The sequence below is a fragment of the Columba livia genome, chromosome 11 (genome assembly GCF_036013475.1).
Source record: "Columba livia isolate bColLiv1 breed racing homer chromosome 11, bColLiv1.pat.W.v2, whole genome shotgun sequence".
Lineage (NCBI taxonomy): Eukaryota > Metazoa > Chordata > Aves > Columbiformes > Columbidae > Columba > Columba livia.
In genome coordinates this window covers 3,817,718-3,829,815 of record NC_088612.1, presented here as the reverse complement: position 1 = coordinate 3,829,815, position 12,098 = coordinate 3,817,718, and the positions used below count along the sequence as shown (strand labels likewise).

General features: G+C 38.8%; 1 protein-coding gene across 9 annotated transcripts in view; it reads right to left on the bottom strand.

The window, feature by feature from the left end:
- ADAMTSL3 (ADAMTS like 3) overlaps positions 1 to 12,098 on the bottom strand; it is a 205,429-nt gene that overhangs the window by 3,567 nt on the left and 189,764 nt on the right. For 8 of the 9 annotated variants that reach the window (XM_021281229.2, XM_065075918.1, XM_021281231.2 and 5 more), the window contains 5 exons: positions 8,596 to 8,778; positions 6,435 to 6,554; positions 5,419 to 5,631; positions 2,889 to 3,072; positions 195 to 393 (listed from right to left, as the gene is read on the bottom strand). In XM_021281229.2, coding sequence (XP_021136904.2) covers positions 195 to 393; positions 2,889 to 3,072; positions 5,419 to 5,631; positions 6,435 to 6,554; positions 8,596 to 8,778 — 899 coding nt within the window. Of the gene's footprint in view, positions 1 to 194; positions 394 to 2,888; positions 3,073 to 5,418; positions 5,632 to 6,434; positions 6,555 to 8,595; positions 8,779 to 12,098 lie in introns of those variants that run through there. The other variant, XR_010475224.1, reaches the window with a different exon arrangement.

Here is a 12,098-nt window from a genome sequence, read left to right as displayed (position 1 = left end):
AACAAAAAATAACCAGAAAACCACAAACCAAAACACACCAACCAGGATTTGTAATTCACTGGTCTGAAAGGTAATTACAACTAGTGCCATATAGCTTGCTCTTTGTGCAACAGAATAGATCTTCAGCCCATGGAATGACGACACTGATACACTTTTATACCAAAAGGAGTTTCCAGACAAACTCTGTAACTTACTTGTGTCTGTATTGTCCCCACTGTACACGAATGACCCGTACACGGTTTCCTTCCCACAGGACGATCCCTGTGTACACAAGCATCTGGTAGCAGTGTGAGCACACTGCCGTTGGCTTTTACTTGTTGACAAGTTATTTGTCGATAACGAAATCCATTGCCACAAGATGCAGAGCACTCAGACCATGGACTAGTTACCCATCTGTAGGATGCAGAAGTAAATTTGTAGCAATCATAAAAGCATTGCAAACATGCAAACAGATTGCTGCAAACTACCAGCAAATAAGAACCAAAAAAAACCTGTCATTGCAAATTTTAGTTATGAGCAAAGGTAGAATCAGAGCTTTTTTAGCTGTTAGGCAAGACCTTATAAATTTGGTTAAATGATGACTTCCGAGATAACTGTGGCTCAATATATACTAACAGAATTTATACGGCTTCTTACCCAAAAGGTTATATTAGGTAAACCACGTAGACCCTGCTGGATTTAACATTTCTGAAGGAAGAACACTGTACTTTTCTGTAACTTATAAAATGACTGGTACTGATTTACTTACTACTAAGGTGAAGGGTGTCATAACTCATCCAAATTTATTACATCAAGATCTTGCTAGATAATGGCTCAAGCAGAACATGTTATTTATTGATTAGAAGCTGCAAAGATTTAGTCTGTCTTGGCAGCTGGGAACAATACTGGGGAAGCAACAGGTGGTAATACAATTTATTTCACTTGATCTTTTCATAAATCTAGGCTAGAAATACAGAATGGAACTTTATGTGTAGCACAACTGTGACAACAGGAAAAATATTCTGTTCTCTTTAGCAATTATTTCGTTTTCATACAGTGAAACGGTTTATATCCATTCAAAAAAGATTAATCTTTTACAGTCTGGACTTTTGTCTTTTTCTTCCTTTTAAATCTCAAGTAATTTTGCAAACATTTGGTGCAGTGCATGCACAGCAATTCAGACAGCCCCAAATTTGGCAAATACTTAAAGCACAAGTTAAGTACATGCTTAAACTCTTATATTTGCTTAACTGTACTTCTATGCTGTGCTGAAGATAAGTGATTAAACACATGCAAAACACTTTGAATTACAAGGGCCCGTGATACTGATCATACATCTAAGCTTTTGTAATTCTATGGATACATTTTAAAGAGTTGCCCTGGGGCAAGAAGATTGTGTAGAAATCAGAAAGTGGGAAATGGAAAGAGAAGTCTGAACATTTTGCACTTCGGTCCCAGGTTGGTAATGCCGGGGAGGGAGGAGAGGTTGGTGGCACCAGGAGCCAGACACAGGGCTGTTGTCCAGGTATCTGGGATGCACTTCCTATATGGGAAGCATGGAATACTTCATAAAAGAAAAGCAACTTTTATGTTTACATATATGTAAAATTCAAGGCAAAATTAAAAGCAAAATAAGTCCAAGTATTTTTATTAAGAGAATTTAGGTCCCAGTCTGTTTAGCCATATTAAATAACTGATGCTTTTTTTGTGGCGAATACTGTGATAATTAGAGATTGTTAAGTCGCGCGCTGCGGTCCACTGAAAAGGCACAACCTTGCTCGGGGGAGCACTGGGCCCTCTAGTATCCTCCTAACTCTCTCATCTGCTCTGAATGGCTGAATTTTAAGAGGGAAACCTGCAACTGAGTCTGTGCATTTCAAATGGTTAGTTCTATTTCAGTATTTTTCCACTGGCAAAAAGTTTGCTTGTTATGGGCTGGCTGGGGTTCACACTCACAATTTAAAATTTTGGCTGCCAATAATGAAATAGAAATGAATTTCTCTTGATATTTATCTGTTGCTATGTTTTCTGGTTTTGACACAGAGTTTAGAACATACTGGCAAGATGCACTCCCAGAATGTCAGCTAAGGTCTTAACACATCTCTCCGAACATTTTCCAGCAACGGACAACTCCAAAATACATGCATGACTTTTCATCCCTCACAGATTTTTATGTTGCTGACAGGGATGGCCAATTCTTTCAAGCAACGGAAAGCACTTGTTTTGAGGACTCTTGTGGGATTTCCTGCTAAAAGCCTAGAGAAACGCCTTGTTGAGCTGGAATGCTCAGTGCAACTCACCAAGTGTAGAGGTAAGGTTTTGGCTTTTGGAATCAGATGTTGTGGTATACTTGCCTCTGATATAAAGATTTTCTGACCCAAGATCACAAGGTACTCCAGTTAATCCAGTGAGAAAATTGGCAAGGAAGGACATGCAAGGAGCATGACGCTGTGGTGAGGGGTATTAGCGACAAATGAGGCATTCCATAGGAAACATCCTACTCAGAGCTCTGCTGGCATGGAAGGAGACGAGGCAAACAGATTCCACACACAGGTATCCTGGCTGCTCTAAACGTAACGAGTTTTCTCTTGGGGCATTGTCATGGATTGCACAAAGCCAGCACACCAGTGTCTCAGAGAGACCTCCAGCTTAGCTTTCAAGATATGAATGTGGTAGCAGCAAGACTTGCTGCAGCAGCATGGAGACTTGCACAGAGCTCATTTATTCAGGTCTATCAAGCATTTCCCTACTTGCTTGTTATCCATTTTCACATCTCATGCTTTAGGGTTCATGATAAAATAAAACCCACATTTCAGACTCTGAGTATGAACACAGAAACAGTTTCAGGAGGCTGTGAGTGCATTTTAATACACATAGAGCACACAGGAATAGAACAGAAAGGAGTTTACCTGGCAGGGCAGTCATCTGTGTTACATGACTGGTAAATTATCTCTGGCTCTTGCAGCCTTCTGCATAATGATTCATTTACTTTCTGTTTCTCTGCATTCACACACTGTAGTCTTCTGGAGCGGGTTCCTGAATTCCCACAGCTAGCAGAGCAAGTACTCCACTCAGTGTATTCCCATTTATGATCTGAGAAATGCAATTGAAATTAGTGTGAGAAAGGCACTATACTTTACAACTGTGTCACATTTTAATTGACTTGGCAGCATATTCTATAAGCTAGAGAGATACTGTCCTCTGTAGAAGAGCGAATATTTCAGCATTGTGAAAATGGATCATAAGCCGAAGTAGAATTTAGTCCTACTCAGCTTCCCTCCAAGTTCAGCCCTTACAAATGAGCATGAAGTTCTCTATAAGGCAAATGCGATCAGCACATGTGCATATGAAGGGCAGAACCTTGCTCACAGTAGGAACTGATGAACTTCTTTAAAAACTTTCATAACGTTTTTATACAATGAGCATTAAAAGGAGGAAACTGTAAATCAGGCTCTCTAGGTTTCCTGCTGTTCTAGAAAAAGTTTATTCTGAAGAAAACTCATCTTACTCCAGACGCTTCCCATAATTTGAGAATTTAAGAGAATCCTGTACTGAACTATAGAAAAGTATTCAATGCATAAATAATTTGCCACCAAGGCATCTGGCAAGATGAAAAAGGAATTTGTTTTAAGGGGCATTTTATATTAAAATCCAATGACCTCCAACAATTACTACCTTTATATTTAGTCACAATTCCACACTTATCCCTTCCCCCACAATTCTTTTTTTTTGACACTTGGTAAAAGATGAAGTACTATGCAATGTTGACAGATTTTTATGTGATCACAGGAGTTGGATTTTTCTGTAATAACCAAGAATAATTGATAGCTACCAGCTGTGTCCACAGGCTCCCTCTTCCAGCACATAATGAATTCTTTAACTTATTGTTTTTCAATGTTTCCTTATTACTTCTGGGTTTCTTAAAATAATACAAAAGAGCCTTTTTCAAAGTAGAAATAGTTAAATTTACTGACTGCAGCTATGACGGAGAGACTGTATTGTTTGTTTAACTAGGATGATACTACTCAGAAGTGCCCTCGATATGCCTACTGTGCAAAAAGCACTGAAGGAGACTTTGCAGTCTCCACAAACGCATGGGTATTTCAGTGATGACACATTCACATAAGCATCAGAGTCAAAAGCTCATGACTTGAAAATGGGATCTCCCCAAAATACTGACCAGCCCAACTGGAAATGGTACTGGGCGACAAAAAGGCGAAAGGTAAAGACTGCAGTCAGATAGTTCAATGCCTGGCTAGACCTGTTCAGAAATTCTAGTTTCAATGAGATCAATATCAGGACAAAGGGCTGGATATACTTTTTATTTACTTTGCAAATGTAACTGACTCCACAACCCCATGCATACTGGAACCATTCTCACCCACCAAAGTAGCCCCTTGGCAGCCACTGAGAATCCACTGACACAGAGCAAAGGGGATTTGCAAGATCTGACCTTACACCTTGAGTCCAGGAAGTCAAATCATATTACTGGGATAACTGATAAATCACATACAAAAACTTTAAATTTCAACAGATACTTGTTTCTAAACCTGATTTTAATTCCCTGATTATCGACTGATGAGAGATTTTTTTTCTTTTAAAGTGTCAAACGAAGTTTCGTACTTTGCTGCCAGACTCTTAGTAGGATCCAAGTTCCCAACTCCCTTTTTTAAAGCCCAATTATAATGTAATTAGTTTCTAAAGCACTTTAAATATTTACAAGCCTTCTAAAGTGTTTCCATATACAGCCTATTGTCCTGCTGGTACATGTATTAATATAAGATCCTTGTCAAATTCATCTTTACCCCTCAGTTGCACATTTTATAAACTAACAACAGAAATGTAGTTTTGTGCAAGTGAGTTAGGTTGGAGAACATTACAAAACACTCTGGAAAATTGAACATTGAAACTGCTGAGTGTGCATGTGCCCTAGTACATTGATAAGTTTAAGGGTGACGATTAATACAAAAAGATGTTACTATATCATTTTAACGACACCGGAATATGACAATGATATTAAAATTATTTTTATTGTAATTAAAATCTTTGCAAAGATTACCTCAAAATCAGTTTTGTTTCAATTTGGTGGGCTATCAAAGCAGCAATTTGTATAATTTGTTGAATGGGAAGCTGAGAAAACCTGCCTGATTTAAAACTGTTTAAGCAGCAAGACACTGAATCAGGCAACGTTTTCTCAGCTACACAGGTGAGAAATGAGGACCCGCACATCATATTTGGATGCACGTTGACTCCCATATCCAATTCCGAGTGCGGACATTGTCTAGTGACTTAACTGAAACTGTTCACATATGTGAAATTAAAGATGTTTTTATGAATTACTTTCTAAGTATAAAAGCATGTTGTGTTTCAGGGAAGTCTTTACAAAGTCATATAAAATATTTCAAAACTTAAGAATTTGTCATATAATTTTCAACAAACCTTCCTTCTTGACATTTACCCAAACTGACATTGGTTTTGCAGTAGCTGAAGTCCAACATTGGAATTGTCCAGCAAATTGACCCGCGTTGGTGTTCACCTCTAGGATACGACCCCCAGCCAGGGCTCGGTATTCCAAGGTCTTAACTTCTGCAATTGGACTACCTCCAAAAAGCCAGTGAACTGTATTTCTGTAGCTGGGAAGCACTGGGCAACCTAAAAATCAACAGTATTTTAGCAGGTTTTTCTATAAACGTTGAAATGCTTGTGGATAAGTATGTATGATTTTGTGATTCTACACAAAAGACCTTAGCAGCCTAAATTAAAGAACGACTATTCATAAAATCAGTGAGGTCCAGGCTATGGCTTGAAATCCTGACTGCCCCTTGAGGGTTAGCTGATGTAAGCTGATGTGTACTTACCACGGTTCTTTATATTTTGCCTTTCGGTAAGTTCTTACAAACTTAACTTCTGTATGAACAAAGGGCATAGGGGGAACAATTATTTAAATGGAATGAAGATATCATTCCAGACTCTACAATGTGCGAATAGGTTTGTACTGAAAGAGTTTCTGTCTATTTTGGACAGGAGTCTCAAACACATTAAATGCAATCGCTGCGTTTTCGCTCCACAGGCACATGCAGGGATGGAAACAGGGGTATTCATTTAGACAGAAAAATAAGAGAACAGTTTTAGAGCCCAGCTGAATTTCCTCCCATTGTTTTCAAGTGAAGCTCAAAGAGCAATGATGTAGCTTCAGTCTCATGGTGAGTCACCTACACGATGCCCAGTTTTAATTTTAAATTTTAAAACATTTTTTGAAGAGCTGAATCAAAGCATAATTGTCTCTCTTACTCTGAGGCTCCCTCCCTGATAACAGAAAGCTGAAATATGGTTAGGAAATTCAGGTCAGCAAACCCAGACTGTTAGGAATTACACTCATTTTTCTCTTTGGGGCCCTTTCCATTTTAATTAAATGAATAAATAATTTAAATGACAAAGCAGACAAGACAACATACCCATTCTTAGTGGATCTCCAGGTGCCACACTGACATTTGTACCAATTCCAGATGCCATTAGGACACGCTTTCTTCTGCTTCCCTTTGATAATAGAGTGTTATTCACTACGAATCTTTGTTCTGTAACACAATGCATAAGCTCTCTTAGCAAGAATTAAATTAAGATGATGAAAAATAAAATTGTAGCAAAATATCCAACATGCTAGTTGTGGAGCAGAAAGACAATAGCACTTCAGAATTCTTTAGGATCAATCAACTTCATTTTTGCAGTTAAACTGTTTGTCTAAGAAATACGACTTCAGATATTTAAGCATGGAGATGCAGAAATTATTTCAGATGTTTATGCAAGTTTCTAAATTACTGAAATTTTATTTAAAATATAAGACTGTAACACTTAGTGTAAAAACAACATTTAGAGCACATATGATGTATCTCCTGTTTCTCATGACGATGTTGCATTATTTCATTACTATTTTTTCACATCCAGAATTTTTAAGAAAAATAATTCTCTTAATAGAATCAGGTCAATTCCTCTGTTCCATTAGATGGAATTATGACAAAGTATTAAAACAGAAAAAAATAAAATCTCTTAAAATCTCATTTTGCATAGAGATAGCCTAATGTATGCAGAATCATATGCCTGTCACTATAGCAACTCCTCCTTTTCATCATATGCCAGACAGAATAACTGCCAAAAACGTGGGCAATCTGTCACTAACACACAGTTCTTGCTACTTAGTCAACATTCCCGTTTTAATGAACATGCATGATATCTATGACCCTCCTTCCAGAATGGTTTTAAACTTTCATTATATCCTAACATCCATGGGTCATTTTACATTGGTTCAATGTTTTTCCTCAGTGGGCAACACCTGTACAAAGCCTCCTGCCCATCTGTGTAAACGCTGGCACAAAAAAGTCTCCCCAGAACCACAGCAAGGCCGGTCCCAGCCAGGCAAAAGGCTGGTTGCCTTGTCAGTCCTTAGGAACTTGTATTAGAAAGGCTGCACAGATTGTGCGCTGCTGCTTGACTGCCCCAGGTCAGGCAGTAATTGCTGTAGTGAAGTCCAAAGGGCTGACGTGATGTTGCTTTAGACAACATTGAGTCAGCGCAACCTGCAAGTCCCGACACCAGAAGTTCTCCCATTTCATTGCAGTTTTGCACAGCCAAAAAAAAAAGTAATGCAGAATTTGGCCCTATCCTACCTATCAAGATTTATTTAAACTAATGTCATATGACCAGGAATAGAAATGAAGTTCAGACTCTTGTGAGCAATCTTGCCAGTCACATAATTATAATAGTATTCCTCTCTGGAACACCTGAAGTGTTGATGTAGTCCGGGAAAACTGAAACCAAGAAGTGAGCTTCAGTCTACACTCATCCTCACACAGAGACTCCCGTTATGTCTTTGATACATCTAACAGGTCCAAACATCTATAACCTGCCCTACACACGTGTGCCTAAGAAAGCAAGCTTTGTTGCAGGATTGGCTATGTATAACTGTGTGGTACATCGTACAGCAAAATGATGAGAAAATCAATCCCTAGAACTGAATGATCCATTTATCAGAGCTATTTGCAAGGCCTGATTTTATTATACAGTATTACATGATTAATCTTTCAATAGGATAATTTAAATCCAAGTTTACTTTACATTTTGTGTTCTGAGAGTTAGCAGTTCATATACAGAATTTCTTGTTTTCCATGTCCCTACATTTTATTAGCCCCTATAATTAAAAAAAAAATAAAGTAAAATAAAATAAAAATCAAAAACAATCCCCAAACCAACCTTTGCTTTCATTTCACCACATGCATTTCCCTGCAGATTTTCCAAATAACTCAAGCCTGCCTCATTTCCCTAGATAAAACCACTGGGAACAATGAAATATGACAGAGGGTTTAGTTTTCTGATGTGTGTGCTGGTTTAAGGGAAGCAAGAAGATGGAACAACTTTTGAAGTCACAAGTCAAACCATCTGTACCTAGAGCCGCTATTACAGGAAACACAAAATAGAAAACAGATCCCAGGGAGTGAGATGCAATCAACATTTCCAAGATCATAATAAAGTGTTAAATATCCCCCCAACTATTTTATTGGTTAAGCTTCATAATCAAAGTGGTTCACTGCTGTTATCAATAAGGAGTTTTCATTTAGCACTTACCGGTTAAGTGGAGAACAGACGCAGCTTCAGCTTGGCCGAGAGTGTTAGTTGCTCTGCAAGTGTATGTTCCTGCATCTTCATAGGAAACATTTCTCAGAAATAAAGAGCCATTCAAAACCAGGAAAGAACTGGCTTGCAGAATGTCTTTCTTCTTAAACCATGCTACGTTTGGTTGGGGAACACCTTGGAAATGCAAATAATTGAAGCATTTATTGTGAGAGATAAACCGCAGGGTTTTTATTGCTAATTGTTACAATAACATCCAAGAATCATTAAGTTCCTTTGTAATTTCATAGATAGCATAAGCCAAAGAAACAACATTGCAGCAAAACAAGTGTTTTTTCCACTCACAACAAACCTTCTCAGTTGTGAGCTCTGTTAATAACTCAGCATCCTGCTGAGATGAAAGGTTAAGCACAGAACAGCTTTAAAACTGCTACCGCTCCTACAAAAGTAACATGATCAGGTGTCTTGCTACTGAAAGATGTGACACCATTACCCCCAATCAGGACCAATCAACATAAAGATCTGCACAGCATCTTTTAATTCAACCTGCATCCCGGAATACATGAAGGAGCAAATATTCAATTTCTAATTAAAAATAAAGAAAAAAAAAAAGATAAATTGAGGCAAAACATTCCTCTCAAAGAAAAAAATGTATGTATTTGCCAATTAGAGTAGAAAATACACGTGGCTGATTTCTATCAAAAAAAGCTCCTGAAATCTTCTCCAAGTAGCAAATGTCATGTATACAGCTTGTAACAATGCAGTGTGAAGAAAAAGGAACAGAAAGAGCTATTAACAACTAACCAAGGGACTCAGTTGTGAAGAAATCTCATTTACCATGTTACAGAAAGCCAAAGGTCTATCGTCATTCCCACTGAAAAGCTTGAACTCTGGGAAAGTCAGCATTTGCAGATAATTTGTCAATCTAAATTTTAATCAATGAGTTAACTTTAGACATTTATTTTTATTTTAATTAGACTTTTTTTTTTCTTTCCACTGGCACAATACCACCTCAGGGGGAGGACTTCTGCTGCTTTATTTTCCTCAAACATTTGCCTTTAAAAGGATATTGTGCAAGTTGGCAAATCAGACACTTCACTGCTTGTGCTCTGGTTGAGCTGCCGCAGCAGAAGTGCTCTTTCAAAGCTCCAAATCCCAGATAAATCAATGATAAGGCTGACATACATGGCACAGTGACTTGCCACAGAGGTGCACAAAGGTGCAGGGCACAAGACAAGTCAGCGCAGTTTAACTGTTTTCCACCTGAACTCCGTTTTCTCTGAATATATCAATCAGTGCTCACTGAAGACTCCCAAAATGGTTCTGCTGTAGAAGTTGACCCGAACGTGGGACTTTTGGAAGTTTCAGCCATACTAAATGCTAATTCAGTCTCCTCTCTTCACAGATCATTGTGCGGTATTACTTTACAGATGATGCCTTCATGATGTGGAATAGCCTTTAGGAACAACTTTAACATTTCAATCACTGGCTTAGCACTTCCAATGCGCACCTCAAGTTTTTTTCCTTTACTGTAATAGGAACCAGACATAGTTTTTGGAACCTGCCATTTCACTGAAGGAAAAAGCTCCCCCCACCATTTTGTCTAGAAAGAAACGCTCTTCTGCATAATCACAGATTTTATTCTAGACAATTTAAGCAACTGTTCATGTCTTTTAAACTTGTAAGATTGTGTTTTAATGAATGAAACTGCATAAAACAAAGTACAGATCTGCGGGGTGCACAAGTGTCCTAAAAACCAGGCTGTTTTTCAAATTTCCAGAGGTAGTTTTATGCCACTACAAAAAATCCTTTTGGAATTGGGATGAGGACTTGTTTTAAGGGTCTTTTTTCCATTTTACCCCAGCCTTCTGGCTAAAGTGTATCATTCTCAGAGTTATTTTTCCTTTACAGTGTACTTTCCGTGGCCGTTCAGGCACATGTACTTACTACACAGGTGGGCTGAGGAGGTGTTGTGATGATGCCGAGCTTTTTTAACCTAAGACCTAGAGATCTGCAGCCAGACTGCCCTCACTGGTACCAAAATCCTCCAGACCAATCAGGGCCAAAGCAGCATGGTTGAGATGGGGCTGAACTCAAAAGATTTGAAGTCAAAAGAGCAAAATGTTTGGAGAGGTTCAAATTTAAGCTTTTAACTCGAGCCTCTATCAAACTTCAGCCCAATACCACCCCATGATGCAACGTTCAGAAATGTACTTCATTCCTGGGATTTAACTTAAATAGAATATACAAACTGGGTTTGTGTTCTAGAGTTTATCCTGGAAAAATTGCCATGTCTCTACTCTTCTACCCGTGTCTCATTCAGAGACATGCAGAGCCTTTTAAAACCTGGAGTTCAGTTTGCAGAACAAATCTGCAGAAAAGCTTTGCCTCTCTTTTTAAGTTCAAAATTGGGTCTCTGTCACACTCCTTAAACCTAATTTAAACTATAGCAAATGATCGCTCTTTGTTTCTCCAAAGAGCTGTACGCATTTCTTTTCAGGGGAAACAAGCAAGTAATACCACACACACACACACACACAAGTAAATCAGACCATTTCTCAGGTGAATAGTGTGAATACACACACACCAATTCTAGGTCTAAGGAGCAGAAGTGTGCACAGGGCCCCCGTGGCAGTCCAGCAACCAGCCCGACTGAAATGCACAGTGACCAATCACCCAAGCAATCTTAGACGTGCTGCCACTTAGAGATAAAGTGCGTGGGGGGGGAAATCCATGAGAAAAAGATCAGTTAAATGTGCCGTGGAAAAAAAGAACACTATTATGCATTATACACGGTCATTGCATACTGTCATGTTAAAACAGAGTTAATCTTCTCTAGATACCGTCAGGGTGAATCCATAAACATGAGCTGTTTGAGCTGAGCATAGAAGCGGGGACAATCACAACACTCCTGCATTGTATTTTACCTGAAACTATAGCGAAGTAACATCTTTATCTAAGGGTCAATAATTTTATGTGAACTGTGTGCTGAGTTCCTCTGATCTGGCCTCTTCACAACGATTTTAAGGACCCTTCAAATTTTTGCATTTCACAGTTCCTTTTCTTTCACAAACATTTGTATTATATGGAAACCAATTCACTATCTGAGGATGAGCTTGGGAGATATTTGAGCATCTGCTTAAGACCAGCTGGTATTTGCCATCACCCTCCTTCCATGTCCCTTTTCACAGGTGTTTGGTTAGGTTGCCATTAAGAATAGTAAGGCAAATCCTCAGCTGGAGCCCTGAGCTAAGAGAAAACTGAAGATACCTTTTCAGAGAAGAGTTCAGAAACCTGTCACTGGCTGGACAAGACAGGATAAAGGGACAAGAAGGGGCAGGACTTTGGGCACTCTGCAGGCAGGACATTGCTGTGTGCCAGAAATCAGGGGGCTCTAACCCAGCCTTTCAGGTGAACCTAAAACTGGTGAGCACAAGTGTGATATAAAGCTTTTGGAGTTGTTCATCCAGAGAGATGCCGTAGAAAATCTGGCCAGA